At 43.4% G+C, this 21,145-nt stretch overlaps 1 protein-coding gene across 3 annotated transcripts in view; it reads right to left on the bottom strand.

The window, feature by feature from the left end:
* wwc3 (WWC family member 3) overlaps positions 1–21,145 on the bottom strand; it is a 202,521-nt gene that overhangs the window by 98,832 nt on the left and 82,544 nt on the right. For 2 of the 3 annotated variants that reach the window (XM_060833413.1, XM_060833414.1), the window contains exon 2: positions 13,428–13,537. In XM_060833413.1, the coding sequence (XP_060689396.1) occupies positions 13,428–13,537 (110 nt within the window). Of the gene's footprint in view, positions 1–13,427; positions 13,538–15,540; positions 15,564–21,145 lie in introns of those variants that run through there. The other variant, XM_060833415.1, reaches the window with a different exon arrangement.

Here is a 21,145-nt window from a genome sequence, read left to right as displayed (position 1 = left end):
TAATCCACCAAGCCTGCACATCCCTGGACACTGTAGGCTAACTTAGCATGGCCAATCCACCTAACCTGCACAGCTTGGGACTGTGCGAGGAAATCAGTGCAGACTCGAGGATAATGTCTGTGTGTGTGTGTGTGTCTGTGTGTGTGTGTGTGTGTGTGTGCGCGTGTGCGCGTGCGTGGTGGTTGAAGAGGGGTTGCGCAGTTGCCCAAGGGTGGAATTGAACCTGGGTCTCTGGCACTGTGAGGCAGCAGTGCTAACCACTGAGCCACCTTTCGACGGATTGAATCTATAATCATGAAATCATTTTCTAACTTAAAAATATTCAACGCTCCAAATTGAAACCAAGGGCACGGCATTTTGTCCGATTTCACAAATGACTTTGAAATAGCAGGCCACGAAGTTAAAATGAATCTAGAAACTTTGGGTCGTTGAACTTGGTAACACCAATCCCCACAGAGGAGGCACAACAGCAAACAGACTGACCTACATTTCAAACAGACAGGAGCATTGATAAAGATGCTCAAAATCATTCACAGTTCTCAGATCTAAATAAGGAAAAACAGTTTCATTGGAAAGAGACGCAGATTTACAGTGGCTTGCAAAGAATTGAAGGCAATAAGAGGATTTCTTTCCCAAACAAGTGAGTTGGTTAAATCTGGAGTGCACGGCCTGAAACGGTTGTGGAAGCAGCTTCTCATCATAGCTTTCAAAAGGGAATTGGATAAATACTTGTGTGAGAAACATTACACAGGTAAATTGGATAAAGAGCAGGGGTAGGGTTGGGGCTAATTACATAGCTCCACCAAAGGACTGGCAAGGACAGAAGGGACTGAATGGAATGAATTTCATAATAGGGTAATGTACAAACAACAGTCTCTAAGTCAACCTTGTGTAATAATGCAGCACTCTGAACTCTTTCTGGTTTCTAACAGCTGTGCAATTTCCCTGTTTATATTGCAGAACAGGAGTTTTCTACTCCAAATCCCAAGGGCAGCCAAGGATGTCTCAGCACATCATTACCTGGGAGTGATTTGGAGATGCCGGTGTTGGATTGGGGTGGACAAAGCTAAAAATCACACAACACCGGGTTATAGTCCAACAGGTTTAATTGGAAGCACGCTAGCGTTCGGAGCGACGCTCCTTCATCAGGTGATTGTGGAGGGCTCAATCATAACACAGAATTTATAGCGAAAAAAACCCTGAAATTATACATTGAAAAATTTCCAGCTAAAATGAAGAATCCAACTTGCAGTGTTGTGTTGGAGACACGGACACAGGTGCACACAGACACCCACACACACCCTTATAGACACACACACTCCCACATGCACGCCCTCACAGACTTAAGACACTCTGCACTCACCACACACACACACACACACACACACACACACCCCACCCAGTCACATACATACACACAGACAAAGACCCACATGCACACGTATATTTTGTGGGGTGAATTTGTACTTGCAGAGTTACATTGCACTTTGCTCAAAAACTGCATACATTCATGTAGAACTCTGAGCTCAAAAACTGCATGAATTTATGTAAAACTCTGTTGTCTCACTTTTTAGATTAGAATCAATCTAAACATCAGGTCATAGACAGAGAACACAGGGAGCTAACACCTTCAACATATTGTCTAGCTATCACCATTGTTAACAGCTAACCCGAGAAGGCAACTTTTAAAAAAACGTTTTGTGATTTACACGTGAAAGAAGTGAGACTATCACTGTATTCTTACAGATGAAAGGCTTAACAGACAATCAATTTTTCAATGTATAATTTCAGTTACATCACACTGCAAATTTTTGCTATAAATTCTGTGTTACGATCGAGCCCTCCACTATCACCTGATGAAGGAGCGTCGCGCCGAAAGCTAGTGTGCTTCCAATTAAACCTGTTGGACTATAACCTGGTGTGGTGTGATGTTTAACTTTTTACCTGGGAGTAGCAGCTTTAATACAGGACATGTTCCAGCTAAGGGAAAGCACAGGAGAATCCAACACAACACTGCAAGTTGGATTCTTCATTTTACCTGGAAATCTAATGCACCCAAAATCTTTAAAGATTTAATTTAATACTGTTATAATACATCAGCTCAGGTTTGAGTGGAGCTACATAGAACATATGGCACAGAAACAGGCCACTGCGGGAGCTACTACTTCATGAGTCACCTCTCACCTTACCTCATCTAGCTATTAATAAATCCTTCTATCCTGTTCTCCTGCATTTGTTGATCTATCTTCCCCTTAGATAATCTGTGCTGTTCCTTTCTACATTTCCATATGATACTCAAGTTACACATTCTCACCAACATGCTAAGGAACATTCGTGCCACACAAATGCTGAGTAATAGCCATCTCCAATAAGAGATAATCTAGCCACTGCTCCTTAACATTCGATGATGCTACCATCACTGAAACCCTTACTATCAACCTCCTGAAGGTTACCATTGACCAGAAACTCAACTGGACTGGTTACATAAATGCAGTGCCCATGAGAGCAAGCCAGCTGCTACGAATACAGCGGTGAGCAACTCACCTCCTGGCTCCCCAAAGTTTGTCTATCATCTACAAGGCACAAGTCCAGAGTCTGATGGAGGACTCCCCATTTGCCTGGAGGGGTGCAGCTCCAACAACACTCAAGAAGCTCGACACCATCCAGTTCAAAGCAGCCCCCGCTTGATGGCCAGAACATTCACAAGTATCCACTCCCTGTACCAGCAGGGCACACCATCTACAAAGATTCACGAAAAACTCTTAGACAGCGCCTTCCAAACCCAGGACTACATCCATTGAGAAGGACAAAGGCAACAAATACATGGGAACACCACCACCAGCAAGTATTCCTCCAAGTCATTCCCAATCCTGCCTTGGAAATGTATCACAATTCCTTCAGGGCTGCTGGGTCAAAATTCTGGAATTTCCTCTCCAAGGGCATTGTGGTCTAGCTTAGCATGTGAGCAAGAGTGGTTCAAGATGGCAGCTCACCACCACCTGGGGACCAGCAATAAACGCTGGCCCAGCCAGTGTTTCCCAGGCACGAATGAATAAAAAACAAACAAAACAGTTTACCCTGAATTGCCTTGTGGATTTATCATTGACAGCTCACCATCAGTTTTGGACTCCCCACACAGGTAGAAATCACCAGTTAGTGTACTCGAATTTGTGGGGGTGAGGTAATGGGATGGTGAGGGGAGTTACATAATTGTAGATAAAACAGCACATTGATGGAGTTATACACAACAGAAAATGGGCAAAATCTAATTGTCTGGAAACAACCAAATCCACTGATGTGCAGATGAGACAATTATTAGAAATTACCCAGCAGTTTAGTTGGTCAGTATTCTCGATTAATTGAAAGACTAGCTTTATTTTCTTGACGAATCAAAGGTTGGATCAACTCCAGTCCGGGCTGGTAACGGGAGGTATTTGAAGAAAGAGATAGTTCCTTTAGTGGCTAAAGTACTCTGTGATACACAGAAACTTCAGTATCACAGACTCAGAAGGTCAGATTTTAAAGTTGCAACATGAATATATGTATCTGATCGTGGTTGGGGTCACAGTTAACCACCAAAGGCTCTCTCAGCACTCGACAGGGTGAGTCAGCTCAGCCTTGGAGCGATAAGCTAGTACAACTCGTCTTTTAATTACTTCCATATACTGAGAGTGATGTTTCTTACTGTAAAAACTTTGAACTCTTTACACAAATAAATAAATTACCAGTTCAGCTGAGTTGAGCGCTTATTTCCTTCTATAAGAGAGGATGAGTGTTTCTACGGCAACATGAGACACATTGCAGCAAATGACATTCTGAAATGGGGTTGTTCACCAAAAACATTGGATGGATTTAAAATAAAATTCCAAAGGATGGATGGAATGTTGGCCTTTATCTCAAGAGCGCTGAAATATAAAGAGATGAAAGTTATGCTCCAGCTGTACAGAGCTCTGGTTAGACTCCATCTGTGGAGCTGTACTCAGTTCTGGGCTCAGGAAGTGCACACTGCACTAGTCTTTGAGAGGAGGCCCAATGCCAATGCGTTAAAATGACAATTAGCCTAAAAGAGTTAAATTGAGGGGATAGGTTGCGGACACTGTATACTTTCTCGCACTTTAAAGGGTTAGGGATTATCTAATTCAGGTATTTATGATTATGATTGGTAGGCTAAGCAAAAGAATGATTTCTTCCAGTGTTTATGTAAAGCTAAGCCACTCAGGAATGTCAACTTCTTCACACTAAAAGGTACACAAAATCTGTAATCCCCTCTCCAGAAAGCCGCTGAAGCTGGGAATTAATAGAAAATTTTCAAACCGAGACGAGTCACTAAGAGGTTGAAGGGTGATAGGGGCCAGGGTGGGCAGACAAAATATCGATCAGCTTAAATTCAGTCTCAATCTCACCAGGTTGGATGTGCTACTGCTGAATTTGTTTGTGGTTGATTTCTGTCTTTGTGTTATAACCCTGAAATCAGGCTGGCCACTGGAGACAAAGGGAGACACTCCAAACTGTAGGTGACACAAAGCTCCCTTCCAGAACTGACAAGTGACGGTGAACGGGATGAAATACTGAGGGTAAAAACCCCAAAATTGAGACGGTCATGGGTGCAGGAGGGTAGGTGCAGAAAGCAACGTGAAATCAATGGTTCCTCCTTCACTTCCATCTGAAACACTCAAGGCAACCAGTTGATCTCCTTAACCTGTGATGCTATCAACTTAGCGTCAGAGTCATACAGCGCAGAAACAGACCTTTCAGTCCAACTTGTCCACACCTACCAGACATCCCAAACCTGCATAGTTCCATTTGCCAGCATTTGACCCATATCCCTCCAAACCCTTCCTATTCATGTACCCATCCAGATGTCTTTTAAATGTTGCAATTGTACCAGCCTCCACCACTTCCTCTGGCAGCTCATTCCATACACGCACCACCCTGTGTGTGAAAAAGTTGCCCCTCCGGCCCTTTTTAAATCTCTCCCCTCTCACCCTAAAATCTACACCCTCTAGTTTCGAACTCCCCTACCCTGGGAGAAAGACCTTGACTATTCACCCTATCCATGCCTGGGATGACTTTGTAAACCTCTACTCGAATTTATACAGCATTTTTCACAACCTGAGGACATTCATGTGCTTTGTAGACAATGAAGGATTGTAGAAGTCAGTCACTGCTATATTGTGAAAGATAAACCAGACAGCAGGAGGAAACCATTCTGCCCATCAAACCTACTCCAATATATTAGATCCTGGCCAGAGGTGTACCTCCAACATAATTTAGCCACTCATTTACCATTGTTCTTATCCAAGATAAATCCATCAATCTCAGTTTATAAGTTGTCAATTGGCCCTGCGGGAGAAATGCTCTAGATTCTTTTAGTACTTCCTTATGCCTTTCCTGAATGTCCGAGCACGATTTTAAGATTCTGATCTGGATTTCTCGGTATCAGCTTTGTCAAATACATTTAAATACTTTAAGTACATCACCTCTTAACGCTCTCAACCCAAGGAAATAACAAACCATGTTTGTGCATTAGGGCTTCATAATTTACTCTTTTTATTCCTCCTGCTGAAGCTGAAGTGTACTTCTGTAAAGGATACACAACTTTCAGTCCTGAAACTGGCCGTAAGATTCTAGATGGAAGCTAATCAAGGCTCTACACTTCTGGATTATTATCCCTATTTTTTTTTGTATTTTGACTCCCTTTAGGTAAAACTAAGATGAATCTTTTGATCATTTGGTGTACACTAGCTGCAAGAGATTTTGTTTTTTAAATGGCTTCTTGCAAATGTATTGCTCCCAATTTCTCTCTGCAAGCAATAGATTAGAATTGTTGCTTAATTAAATATTTCCAAACCACATATGTTCTCAAAATGGATGCAAACTGCATGGATGAGGTTAAGAATTAACTTCTGCAAGACCCTAGCCCGAACAAGCAACATTGTCAAAACCAAAGAAACAGCTTTCATAATTTGAATAGCTACCAAGGTTATCTACTCCTGGACATCTATAGCAAGTGTTTGTACAAGTTAGGTATGGAAGCGGATGACTGGTTATGCACAAATGTAACGAGGTAGGAATGAATGAGTTGGTAACAAGGTAATTCTGTGACAAAGAATGGCAATATCTATCTGAGTACGTGCAAGCTGTCAGGAACGGAACTTTTGTTTAAGGGCACATTTGCTTCCTCGGAAAGTTGGCAATGTGGGAGCAGATACTTCCTGTTCTTTCATGAAATGTGGGTGTCACAGGTTCAGCCAGCATTTGGAGTGTAGGGACACCCACAATGCTGTAACAAAGGGATCTCCAGGAACGTTGAAGGAGGGGTGCACTGGGCAGAATCTGGGTGGAGGAGTGGGAGTTGCCTTGAGCCAAGTTACATCTTGCTGACTCCTGACCTTGAAGTGTAGGAGCATTGAGCCAGAAACCAGAAAGTGGCGCACCGAACTGGGCTTTGGATCTTCAGGGATGCCCTGCGTTGGCTACAGGTCTTCGGAGGTTGGGGCTATCATGACCTGGGTCTGGGAGTTGTGACCTGGAGTGGGGCATTGGACAAACAGGAAAAAGGGGAGGCTGCAAGCTGACATGGACTTGAGGAACAGATAAGGACACAACCAAAAGGGAGGAGGGGAAGAGGCTGCAAAACAGCAAGAAAAGTCTTAAACCATTAGCAAAGGAATACCCAACTGTTTAGCAGCCAGGAAAACTTGAAATCACTGGAAACAATGAATTCCTTGAAAATGAATATGGAATTTCTAACTCAAAACTGCACATGTTCCGTAGCTACAATATGGGGAAAATGTAGTGAATGCTATTGCAATGAACGCTGTGTCGCTGTTAAACTAAAGAGGATTGTGATCTATGATGCAGTGAAGAGGAGAATAACTGTCTCAGTGAATTGCTCCAGCTTTGTGTATATGCAATACAAATGTATTACAGTTAATGCTCACCAGTCTGGAGAAAACATAGTGACAGCTTAACTTGTGTTAGAAGCATGTGTCAGATAATTTGAAAAAAAGAACTGTTGTTGCTATCTTAAATCTGTCATTCCAATTTAAATATCATGGTGTCTCGTTAATTAATGCTTGCCTTACCAATTGCAATATGTTTAAAAGGAGGTTTGATAATTGAGAGTATTGATGGGAGTTTTCTAATCCTGCTTCTGTGCAAGTCCAAGTACACTATTTGTTAACTCAAAAACAGACGGCATCACCGAGTAAAGCATTCTATCAAGGAGAAGTGGCTTAGGGTTAGAAATGGGATGATTATGAGAGGCATCAGAGCCCTGGACTCAGAGCGCACGCACTGTCATTGTGTTTGAGGAAGTCAACATTTAGGGTGGCTGAGCTCAAGAGCTGCATTCATTCAGACAAGTGGGGAGTATTCCATCACACCCATGTCTCATGCCTAATAAATACTGGTAGAGTCTGGAGGTGAATTACTAATCACAGAATGTCTGACCTTTACCTCCTGTGGTATTTATATAGCTGGCCTAGTTCAGCTTCTGGTCAATGGTAATCCCCAATATGTTGAGATGGAGAATTCAGTGATGATTCTGCCATTGAAGGTCATGGGAGACAGTTAGATTCTCTCTTCTTGGAGATGGTCATTACCAGGCACTTCGGAGACACAACTGTCACTTGCCACATATTAGCCCAAGTCTGAATGCTGCCCAACACCGTCTCCCCTCCCCACCCCATGGGCACAGTGCCCACATCAGTTTCTGTGGATTTGCAAATCATGCTGAACATAAACGTCCCCACATATGGTGGCGGGAAGGTCAGTGATGGAGCAGCTGAAGATGTAGAGCCTCAAACACTACTCTGAAGAACTTCTGCAGAAATACCTCAGGACTAAGGTGCTTGATCTCCGACAATACCAACCATCTACCTGAATGCTGGGCATGACTGCAGCCAGTAGAGGGAATCCATACACCTCCCAACTCCCGGTGAAGAGACAAACGTTGATGTGAGGTTTCACAGGCCCGCAAGTCAACACAGTGAGGCACAATGCAAGACTCTACCTGTCCTTCCATCCCACCCATACACCAACCACCACCTCCAGCTCATTCATCAAGTTGGAACTGTGACCCAGTTACTGTTACCGGAATCCAGTCAAAAGTTCCGAGTCGGGGTTCCAAGTAAGTTCAATACCACAATGCGATGGCCTTTAGATGAATACCAGTATAGGATTTTACCACGCAGTGGAATTATCTGAACTTTCCCCCACCCATCCTGAGGTAATTAAACCTATTCAGACTTTGATATATATACATATATGATGGTATTTAACATGCCCTTTTCAGTAATGTTTTGACAAACACAGGCTGTTGTGCAAGATAACAAAATGCTTGATAGATTCCCAACGTAATAAAAGATTAGCACAAATGATACCGATGCTTGGGGAAAAGAAAACACATTTTAAAAGGAGCTGTAATCTAACCCTAATGATGGCTAGGGTTCAGTAAATTCTGGAAATATGTCTTTATCAGTTCTTATCGCTTATCTGACTCGTTACAGAATCAGGCAAAAGGGATTCTAAGGACAAGTGGAGAGAGATTGTATTTCAAAAGTGACTGACTGACTTGTTGATAAAGTACATTAAAGGAGAAGTGAACATGTTGAGAAAATATCCAATCTGTTGTCCTCCACCACATCCATTCTCCATCACGGTCAGGAATGTCTTGAGCAATAGAGGCACATCTGGTCATTGGGCCAGGAGTTACGTGAACATTCCTTGCTCACTGCTGTTATTCTGACACACAAAAAGTGAAGCTGGTGACAAGTATAATACAAGCAGTAAAGCAGTGCCCCATCTGGCCCACAAGGCAGCTTGCACACTCTCGGGTAAGAACTCACATACCCGTGGCTTGGGTCTTGGCCACTGCCCAGAAACCAATCATGTTGCTATCGCGCCTGTGTTTAAAATGATATCCCAGTGACTTTATCAAAGTACAACGCTACCAATCAAACAAGACACGGGAGGTACACTTACTCAGCCTAAAGCCAAAAATGGTGGAGATCAGGCTGGCAATGAACTTTCTGTCTTTTCCCTCCCCCATTATGTGCAAGGGGATAGTGGCAAAACTGCCCATCCAGATTTAACAGAATAATTGTTCAGCAATACAACCCGAAACGCTTTGTCGACAGGGAACCAAGAGGTCACAGCTTTTCATCTTGTACTCATTAGGGCTAGGATGCAAGGAAGTAAACTTGAGAAAGAGAGATACTAACTGGTTGGGCCATCATTTGACAGCATGGAAAGAGGATGCTAATTGGCTGGACCATCACTGACAGCGTGGGAAGAGGATGCTGATTGGCTGGTTCATCATCGACAATGTGGGAAGAGGGTGCAGATTAGCTGGGACATCATGGGTAGCATGGGAACAGGATGCTGATTGGTTGGTCCATCACTGGTAAGAAGAGACATAGTAACAACAGTCAACTGTCAATCTTTGTTCACAAACCAAGTCGACAGACTGTGAAAAATCAGGAAACTAATCAATGATGTGTATGACTACTCCAGTCTGTCAGATTGACATATCTGTATAACAGGGTTTGCCTTGAAAACAAACAATGGACTTGCACTAAGAATTACACCAGAAACCAATCCCAGGTCATCAGCTGGCATCACAGTATGATGTATTGCATATGCAGGAAGCTACATTTATTAGTGCACTTAACTCTGTTTTGGGTTAGCAAAAGGAAATTGTCCTTGCATTGCAATTTTTCCTGTGAACGAGAAATGGAATCATGGAGACCGTGATTCTCTGCTGCATTCATTGCGACACCCTGTCCAATCACAGCTTATTTGCCCTGTCTGAGAACAATGATTGGATTAGAGTGATGCTGGAAAAGCACAGCACCAGAGGAGCAGGAAAATTGACGTTTTGGGCAGGAGCCCTTCATTAGGAACAATGACTGACAATTGACTATTCCACACCATGTCAACAATAGACAATCACCATCATCTTCTCACACTCGAGAAATTGGCATTCGTTCTTTCAAGTCTGTTTCTGGAGTCCTCCTCCTCATGAGTGCAAGATGAAAAGCTTTGATGTTTTGTTCCCTTTTAGCAATTTTATAGATCGTTGCAATCACAAGTATTTGTTTCAATGGCACAAATTCTCAACACCCAACACTCAGGAAACCAAAAATCATGTTCAACTCTGTCAAAAACACACGCGGATTTTTATTTTACAATGGTCTAGTAAAAGGCACAATTAAACACTCCACTATTTCTGCAATTTCCAATTATTCTCAGGAGGATGTTAATAAGTCCTTACTCTTGTGATAGTCACAGTCAACCAGAAAAATTAGAAAAACAAAACCTGGTTTATAAATTGCAAACCAAGGTTCCAGAGGACACTTTGCAGCCTTTTGTTTTACAAAAAAAACTGAATTTTTCTTTTTGTTAAATTTATTTTCTGTATAATCATCCTGGTAGAATCGGTCTAGCTCAGTTGGCTGGATTGTTGGTTTACAGAGAAATGTGAAGCCAACAGCATGGGTTCAACTCCCATCACAGGTTTGAGGTTATCATGAAGGGCTCTCCTTCTCAATCTCTTCCCTCTCCTGAGGTCTGGTGGCCCTCAGGTTAAATCACCACCAGTCACTTCTCTCTCTAATGAAGACAGCAGCCCCTGTGGTCTGGTAAGACTACGGTGACAAAACAACAAACAATTTGATTGCCATCCTGATGTATATAACAACTCCACACAGAAATATTAGTGAAACGCAATAACATTCAACAATGGCTGGACATTTTAAGACTGATTTGACTGTCATAAGAAAGGTTATATAATTGAATGCCTCTGAACAGTGAAATAAGATAAATATCAGATTGAGCACAAATCACTTCAGAAGACCATCAGTGAATCGATCACTTTTCAGGCACAGTAAAGCAAGAATTGTGAAAAGTATTGCAACATTTCTCAAAAATAATACAAGTCACAGTTAACATAAATAATAAACAAAAGAACCTTTTAATTGAACCGTGCTTAAAAAACTTTAAAAAGGAACAAAACCCCAAAATGGAGGAAGGGGAGAAAATAAAGCGAATTGTTTTAATTGAAAAGTATCCATTAGCACAACATGACGAGTTATTTGAAGAATACCAATCTACTTGTAGTTGATTGGTGAACAGGTTAAAGCACAACTACTGGACGGAATTGCCTGGATTTTCATCTGAGAAGGTGGGTCGTGGGACTCTGTAAATCTCACAGCTGTGTGTGGCTACATAGGAAGAAAATGGCTATAAAGGCGTAATCTTCAAGGCCAGAGATGGGAGCAGACTGCGGCAGGATGAGCTAACCTGGGAAAGGGACTGAAAGTCACCATAAGTGATGACAGGGGTACTTGGAACGTTATGAAATTACTATGTTACAAAAACAGTCCTTCTCTTATACCGAAATGAAAGTGTTAATCATCTAAACCATTTCAAGTATTATTCACAGGACCAAGCCTCATTTTGCGCTCTGGGCAGAGAGTCCAGACATCCACTAGCCTGTTGAAACAGCTGAGCCCCAGAGAAAATGCAGCTTGATTGCTAACTCTACCTCTGAGTACTGCTGTCAACCACAATGTTTAAATAGACAAGATTAAGAAGTTTTCAGAGCTTAAGATTTCTGCCTCTGATACTTTAAAAGATATTCTTCATGGACACCTTGATGGCTCTGCAGTAAAGGGACATTTTACTAAACGTTGTTGAAATTTACAAACAATTTTGTTTTTACTTAAGACGATATTCTGACACATCCTATGCAGGCTGCTTAGTTTCTACACGATAGTATGGGCATGTAAGTGCACAGCTTGGCACTGGGGGACAAAATAATCTCTGGGGATGGATATTGAGGGACAGCCTGCCATTTGAAGCATGGGGGATCCTGGGTTTGGTCCATGGAATAGCACAAGGAGCATGAGGAGAACATTTTCGCACATGCAGACAATGGTTCAGGGCACGCCCGATGTGCCATGAAGCATGTCTCTTTAATGGGGGTGAAACTTATGGGATCATGGGACCAGGAGTAGGATATTCAGCCATAGCGTCATAGAGATGTACAGCATGGAAACAGACCCTTCGGTCCAACCTGTCCATGCCGACCAGATATCCCAACCCAATCTAGTCCCACCTGCCAGCACCCGGCCCATATCCCTCCAAACCCTTCCTATTCATATACCCATTTAAATGCCTCTTAAATATTGCAATTTTACCAGCCTCCACCACATCCTCTGGCAGCTAATTCCATACACGTCCAAAAGTTCCAAGACAATGCAACAGCATATAAAACAGTAATTGCTGCTCCTGGAATTTGAGGAATTCAACACCTAAAATATCTCAAAAAAAAGGGGCAGCTCTTACAGCCAGAATTTGTTCCTGCCCTCCATCTTGGATTGAAAATGTGTTGCTGGAAAAGCGCAGCAGGTCAGGCAGCATCCAAGGAACAGGAGATTCGACATTTCGGGCATAAGCCCTTCTTCAGGAATGAGGAAAGTGGGAGGAAGAGAGCTTCTTCAAGGAAGGCATCCTTGCAAGAGGATTCGCAGTAGGTTAAAATCTTCAAGGAGAAAGTGAGATCTGCAGATGCTGGAGATCAGAGCTGAAAATGTATTGCTGGAAAAGCGCAGCAGGTCAGGCAGCATCCAAGGAACAGGAGATTCGACGTTTCGGGCATAAGCCCTTCTTCAGGAATGAGGAAAGTGACTTTCCTCATTCCTGAAGAAGGGCTTATGCCCGAAACATTGACTTTCCTGTTCCTTGGATGCTGCCTGACCTGCTGCGTTTTTCCAGCAACACATTTTCAGCTCTGATCTCCAGCATCTGCAGATCTCATTTTCTCCTCGATCTTGGATTACCCAGAGCCCCTCAAGAATATTCCATAAAACGTTAAGATGACGACTAATTTACACCTCAACTCCATTTCCCCACCTATGCTAAAACTCTCCGCACTTATCCAACAAGAAAATACCATTTTCAATCTTAAAAATATCAATTCCGCTGCCACCCCAAACCACCCCCACTCCCCCCCCCCACTGAAGCCTGCTCCACATTGCGGGAGAAGAAAGCCCCCCCCAACAACAATTGCCAATATTTTCTGAGGGGGGGAAAAGAAATGCTCCCTGATCTATCTTCTAAACAGTCGGGTTTAGGTTTTAACATCACTTCCCCTTGTTCTCAATTCAAAAGGCTAAACTCTGTGGAATGATAATGATTATTGAATAAAATAAAAGGTTAAGTCACTGTAGTGCAACCAGACCCGAGGGCTCCTCAGAACAAATGAATGGATTTGTTGCCTTTCCAAAAGCAAGTCATGGTGGAAGGGAGGTCAATCAACGTTGATGGCTTTCAACTTGGCAGGATAGCACCCACACTCCCATTAATAACCCATTCTGAAAACATTCGCCTCCATACAGCGAAATCTCAGTTATACTTACGGTTAATGTGGTCAATGTAGTAAATGCCAGCCTGGGGATCGTACACTATTTCCCAGCCCAACGGCAGTTCATCGCCAACACAGTCAGCAAACGTTAATGGCTTGGTCAGTCTGAAAAAAAAGTAACAATGAAGTCTGAGAGGACTGCAGTAAACATCTCTGGAGATCATGGAGTTTGAAAATTAAAACAACAGCAGCAACTGATAAAAGTCTCAACCAGGAAAAGGGCATTGGTCATGATGCCCCTGAGCCTCTGATGCCACTCAATTCAATTACAGCTAATGTTTCTCAACTCCCGTTCATCCACCTCATTTCCATATCCCTACATATTTTTACCAACTGACACGAAAGCAAATTACAATAGATCCTGGAAAATCTGTCAAAATTTCTGGAAATGCTCAACAGGCCTGTTAGCAGGTGTGAAGAGAGAATCGGAGTTAAAGCTTCGGGTTAATGACTTTTCTGCAGAGCTGAAGAAAAATATATCAGTCTCAGCTTTGACATTTTCAATTACTTTCATCTCTAATTGCTTTGAGGGGACAGGGTTCCAGGTTTCCACTACATTTGGTGTGAGGAAGTCCTTTTTGACATTTCCCCATTTTAAGGTTAGGCCTCTCCTCTCACCCCACGTTCTGGATTCTGTCACCAGGTTGCAATACTTGGTCTCTATCTAAGCCCATCAACTGCGTGCTTATAAAAGGGACGTGGCACATTGCATCTGTTACCAGCAGCAGCAGAACATGCACCTTCTTCATGCTAATCAGACCTCGCTCAACCCTTGTAGTAATCCAAAGGCCACAAACTGGATAGGCAGCTGAAAAGTCATGACATTGTCCCTGTGTGCAGATAGACCGAGCCCACTATACACCCACCATATCACCCAGAAGCTACAAAATCTTGGATTTGTTGTGGTGGATGTTATTTTCTTTCTACCTCGCAAAAGGTACTCACGGCTTATACTGGGCCACATTTTCAAATCGAAAACGGATCCTCATTCAGGGTCATTTTGTTAAGTGTTACAGGCCATGCTGTGAGGGGGAACAGGGTCAATAAGGACTAGGCCAGTGAGGCAGGGTAATGAAGTTACAGCACAAGAGTTGCACTAGTCCTTCAAACCTGAACTGGACAATGATTGAAGATCCATCTGATCCTCTATGGCATGACTGTAAGCCATTTTGATCACAGTTTCTCCAGTGTGGGAACTGCACGTCACAAACAAAAAAGGGGTCATCGCTGACAGGCAAATGCTTCTGGTGAGAGGGCAGGAAGCCAATGTCATTGTCAAAACCTGCATTGCTGCTGTGCGTGACAATGTCAACTCTCACATTCCCAGCAAATTCCTACAGACTAGAGGGAGGGAGAGTGGAAAGAAATAAACACCTCTCAAGTGCAGTTGCGAAAAGATCTTTCTTGCTGTGTCGCTGGGGCACAATGTGCTCTCCCCGCCCATCCACCACCCCCATCCCCTACCTTCGACATATTTGTTTGCATTTCAACCTGTCCAATTTTAAACAAACCATCCCTCATCTCAGCTGGAAAAACACAGCTTCAAAACGCGAGGCAAAGCGAGGTCTGTTTACAGCAAAATGTCAAGCACATTCCATTCCTCAAGGAGCAGTCTAATTACTTCCTTCACCTCTGCTATCAGCAAAACTCCTGAAGCTTTGGAATGTGCCCTTTGCTGACTGTAAAACAGTTTGGCTAGATTGCCATTTCGGGAAAGCACAAACAGGCAGTGAATTTACATCGACTGTATAACAACAGACATTAGCTTTCTGCACGCATTAATTAAAAGTGAATCCACATTCACTTTACATGACCATGTTGTACAAGTTTTCCCCATCAGCGAAGAAGAAAAATAAGCAGCAGTTCACTCCTCTGTTCAGGCCAAAATTCATCCATTGATCGTGGTTGTCAAAAACAGATGGTTCACTCATTTACTTCATTGCCATTAATGGGAGCTTACTGTGTGCATATTCATCGAATCCCTACAACGTGGAAGCAAACCGTTCGGCCCATCAAGTCCACACCACCCCTTTGAACAGCATCCTATCCAAACCCAACGCTCTACCCTATCCCCGTAATCCCACATTTCCATGGCTAACCCACCTCACCTGCACATCCCTGAACACCGTGGGGCAATTCAGCATGGCCAATCCACCTAACCTGTACACGTCTTGACTGTGGGAGGAAACAGGAGCATTCAGAGGAAACACACCTATATTCAAAACCTTATTGCAACACTACACTTCAAAAATACGTCATCATTTGCAACACTTGGAGAAATTTGGATGTGTCAAAAATGCTCTAGTCAAGTGTAATGCAAATATCTTACTGCAGTTTCCTCTGTAAAAGAAGGGTGGTAAGGACAAACCAGGGAACCACAGACCAGTGAGCGTGACCTCGGTGGTGGGCAAGTTGGTGGAGAGAATCCTGAGGGACAGGATGTACATGTATTTGGAAAGGTAAGGAGTGATTAGATTAGATTACTTAGTGTGGAAACAGGCCCTTCGGCCCAACAGGTCCACACCGGCCCGCCAAACGCAACCCACCCAGACCCATTCCCCTACATTTACCCCTCACCTAACACAGTGGGCAATTTAGCATGACCAATTCACCTAACCTGCACATCTTTGGACTGTGGGAGGAAACTAGAGCACCCGGAGGAAACCCATGCAGACATGAGGAGAATGTGCAAACTCCACACAGTCGGTCGCCTCAGGCGGGAAATGAACCCGGGTCTCTGGCACTGTGAGGCAGCTGTGCTAACCACTGTGCCACCGTGCTGCCCACTAGGAATAGTCAACATGGCTTTATGTGTGGGAAATCATGTCTTACAAACTTGATTGAGTTTTTTGAAGAAGTAACAAAGCGGATTGGAGATCCAAGATGGCGGCGACTCAGCAAGTCTGAGTCTACAGAGCCCTTCCCAAAACCTGGGTAAAGTGGGTTTCCTGTCCCCACCACACTTGCCAAACCACCCAAAAAATTTCTTTAATCTTAATTAGCTGCTGAATATTATATTTAAATAGTCTAATACTGAGTGGATAATGAGTAAATCAAAGGGACCCCGCAGCTCTCAGAAAACAAAGACCCCTCCCCCACCCTCCTCTCCTCCGGCTGCAGCTGATGTAAAAACGAGCCTTATAGAGATGATTGCTAGACTGGAATCGACACTCGTCAATTTCATCGCAGAATCCAGACAGAGATGGAATGCATTCGAAGAAAAGCTGCAGAAACAGAATCAAACCATGGAAGAGCTGCAGGGCCGAGTGGAGGGGGTGGAACTAAAGGCCACGACCTCCGAGGCTGCAGCTCAAACAGCTGCAGAACAGGTGAGAGCTCTGGAGCAGAGAGTCGGGGCCTTTGAAATTTACATCGATGATATTGACAACAGAAATCGGAGAAAGAATATTCGGCTGCTGGGCCTTCAAGAGCAAGAAGGGAAAGGACAGTTAGCAGCATTTCTGGAGCGATGGCTGCCGCAGATTTTAAACCTGGGGGCTGAAACTGACCGGGTAAGGGTGGAGTGGGCCTACCGGGTCGCAGTACGCGGATCTGGCCCAAACCAGCGCCCACGCCCGGTCCTGTTCCGGCTGCAGAGTTATAGGGAGAGGCAGATACTCCTGGATGCCTCCAGAAAGCTTGGAAAGGATCCTAAAGCTATGATTCATGAAGGATCCAAGATTATGTTATTTCAGGACTTCTCCCCGGCTTTGGCACGAAGAAGGAAGGCGTTTGATGAGGTGAAGAAATGTTTAAGGGACTTAGATATTCAATACACCTTACGCTACCCAGCGACGTTATGCTTTACCCACGAAGGATCCGAGTATAATTTTAGATCATCGGAAGAGGCCAAGAAACTTTTAGACTCGGTTAAATAAATCGTAAGAGACAATTTATGTTGGCTTGCCTCTCCCACACTCCGTGGGGAGAAATGGTTACTTTATTCTACTTTACTTTTGCCTCTGGGAGCGGGGTTGTCTTCCTTGCTATGTTATTATACTTAACTGTAATCTGTTGGAGTTGTAATTTTATAGTTATGTGTGTTTGTACGTGGTATTGATGCTATTAGATATACTCAGGTATGGGTGGGGTGGGGTGGGGGTGCGGCGCTCACTGTTAACTCTAGCTCGGTATTATATCTAAATCCTATTAAGGAGCGCCCGGGTCGAGGGTGGGACACTGTTTGGGAGAGGATATGGTGGAACGTTGGAAAGGTAGTAAGGCCCCCTGAGAACAAGGGGGAAGATCTCCATTCAAACATGTTTAATTTTTTTTTGTTTGTTCTTATTGTTTGGAAATAGCTTCCTTTTAATCATACTGTTATGAGTGTATTAGAGAACATTTTCTCTTATTTGAAGGATGTAAGCGACTCAACTATACACTCTGGATGATTGTGGATTAGTTGAATTTTGATGATTATATATTTAAGATCTATTTTTATATTAATGTTTGTGCTTGAAAATTCTGCTTATTTTTGTAAATTTGTCAAAATGTTAAATTCCCAATAAAAATATCTATAAAAAAAAACAAAGCGGATTGATGAGGGCAGTGCAGTAGACATGATCTATATGGACTTCAGTAAGGCGTTTGACAAGGTTCCCCATGGGAGACTGGTTAGCAAGGTTAGATCTCATGGAATACAGGGAGAACTAGCCATTTGGATACAGAACTGGCTGAAAGGTAGAAGACAAAAGATGTTGGAGGAGGGTTGTTTTTCAGACTGGAGGCCTGTGACCAGTGGTGTGCCACAAGGATCAGTGCTGGGTCCACTGCTTTTCATCATTTATACAAATGATTTGGATGTGAGCATAAAAGAGGTATAGTTAGTAAGTTTGCAGATGACACCAAAATTTGAGGTGGAGTGGACAGCGAAGAAGGTTACCTCAGATTATAACTGAATCTTGACCAGATGGGCCAATGGGCTGAGAAGTGGCAGATGGAGTTGAATTTAGATAAATGTCAGGTGCTGCATTTTGGGAAAGCAAATCAGAACAGGACTTATACATTTAATGGTAAGGTCCTAGGGAGTGTTGCTGAACAAAGAGACCTTGGAGTGCAGGTTCATAGCTCCTTGAAAGTGGAGTCGCAGGCAGATAAGCTAGTGAAGAAGGTGTTTGGTATGCTTTCCTTTATTGGTCAGCATATTGAGTACAGGGGTTGGGAGGTCATGTTGCTGCTGCAGAGGACATTGGTTAGGCCACTGTTGGAATATTGCAGGGAATTCTGGTCTCCCTCCTATCGGAAAGATGTTGTGAAACATGAAAGGGTTCAGAAAAAATCTACAAGGATGTTGCCAGGATTGGAGCATTTGAGCTACAGGGAGAGGCTGAACAGGCTGGGGCTGTTTTCCCTGGAGCGTCGGAGGCTGAGGGGTGACTTTATAGAGGTTTATAAAGTCACGAGGAGTATGGATAGGATAAATAGACAAAGTCTTTTCCCTGGGGTCGGGGAGTCCAGAACTAGAGGGCATAGGTTTAGGGTGAGAGGGGAAAGATATATAAAAGAGACCTAAGGGGCAACTGTTTCACTCAAAGGGTGGTGCGTGTATGGAATGAGCTGCCAGAGGAAGTGGTGGAGGCTGGTACAATTACAACATTTAAAAGGCATCTGGATGGGTATATGAATAGGAAGGGTTGGGAGGGATATGGGCCAGATGCTGACAGGTGGGATTAGATTGGGTTGGGATATCTGGTTGGCATGTTGGAAGAGTTGGACCGAAGGGTCAGTTTTGTTCTGTACATCTCTATGACTCTGTGACCACAGTTGTCTTATTTCTTCTTATACACGCATGCTGTATGGGTTTGTGTCAGTATCTATTGTCCAGCCCTAACGTAAGTTTTAATTTCTATGAGAAAATTGCTCCCAAATAAAAGAAATAACATTAAACCAGATGGGGTCACATTTCCACATTGCAACTTTTCAAATCTACTCATGGCCATTCCCATAAAAAGGCAGAACAAAGCAACATTCCCTCAGAGAAAGTGAGGACTGCAGATGCTGGAGATCAGAGCTGAAAAATGTGTTGCTGGAAAAGCGCAGTAGGTCAGGCAGCATCCAAGGAGCAGGAGAATCGACGTTTCGGGCATAAGCCCTTCCTCAGGGCTTATGCCCGAAACGTCGATTCTCCTGCTCCTTGGATGCTGCCTGACCTACTGCGCTTTTCCAGCAACACATTTTTCAGCAACATTCCCTCAGAGTGCAGGCATGAGGCTGTAGGTATAGGTTTCAGAAGCAGCACAGTCTGGCTCTTATGAAGTGGCAGAACTAAGCAGCTGCAGCCATGACTGTGTGTCACAGGATGGTCTCCCCCAAGTAAGAAGTGCATAATGTATGTGGAAAATAAAACATAAGTAGATGTGCACCGCATAGTTCGATTTCAAAAGACATCTTCAGAGCTCAAAAGGATTGAAAAGCAACGTGTACCCTTGATAAATAAGCCTTCACAGGCAAAAGTATATTTGGGACTTAACCCATTCCATTGTGCAGTCCTTTAGCCAAATTATTGACTAGCTTCTTTTCAGCAGACTAATAGGTTGCAACAAGAGAATTTACACTAAATATTTAAACCTAAAGATCGAATACCTGACACCTGAAACCACAATAACTTTCTCTCATGAATTTTTCTCTGATATCATAACGTTCTCATTCAATTTAAACAGGTTAACACCTTTAATCAAATTAAACAACAGAAAGCATATGACAGTGTGACTCTTAACAGCAAATGTTAGCATTGTCATTCTAACCCACCTGTAACACATTTTGAAGGGGCACAACTGTTCAAAATTGCCAAAACATACCACTCAACTTAAATAAACACCACTCAACTCCTGATCTCATTACAGCCTTCATTCAAACATGAACAAAAGAGCTGAATTCCAACGATGAATTCCAGCTTTCGATTTCGTACGATATGAAGGAACCCTGGCAAAATTGAAATTGAGAGGACTCAGAAAATTCTCCACTGGAGAACACAAGATGTCTGTGATTGCTGGAGACTAATTATCTTAGGGCTAAGATATCGCTGCAGGAACTCCTCAGGATGGTGCCCCGAATACAGCCATCTTCAGCTGCTTCTGAGGCATGGGCATTCGCTGATGACTCCAGCACTCAGTATCAATCTTACGATTCAACTCTACAATCATAAGGACAGTGCATTCCAACCTGGACAAAACCCAGGCTTCAGTTGATAAACAACACAGTTGAAATATACAATGTTCAGTCAACAGCCAACTTTAGCAAGAGATTTAGCTGTAGCTCTTTTGATGTCCAACAATATTCACCACTGAATTCCTGACAATCAATGTCCCAGGGTTACCATTCAGCAGAAATTCAACTGGGCCAGCTATAAAAATACTGTCGCCTCCACAGGAAGAAAGGGAGTGGAACCTGGTAATGTCACTGGTTTAGCACTCCAGGAAACGCTCGCGGAACTGGGGATCAGGTTTTGCTGTGGCAGTTCATGGAACTAGTCTCAGATGTGATTATCATAAAACCAACTTACCTGTGACTAATGTTGGCTCTTAACTGCCCTCTGAAATGGCCTATCAAGCTTCTCTATTCAATGGCAACAACTCCCCAAAGCCTGTCCGCCATCTAGAAGGCACAAGTCAGGAGCGTGATGGAGTACTCCCCACTTGCCTGGATGGATGCAGCTCCAATAACATTCAGGAAAGCTTGGTGGTAACTAGGACAACATAGTCCACTTGACTGGCA

This window comes from Hemiscyllium ocellatum, chromosome 12, assembly GCF_020745735.1.
Source record: "Hemiscyllium ocellatum isolate sHemOce1 chromosome 12, sHemOce1.pat.X.cur, whole genome shotgun sequence".
Taxonomy (NCBI): domain Eukaryota; kingdom Metazoa; phylum Chordata; class Chondrichthyes; order Orectolobiformes; family Hemiscylliidae; genus Hemiscyllium; species Hemiscyllium ocellatum.
The sequence above is the reverse complement of the archived record's forward strand: the minus strand, read 5'-3'. Positions and strand labels throughout refer to the sequence as shown.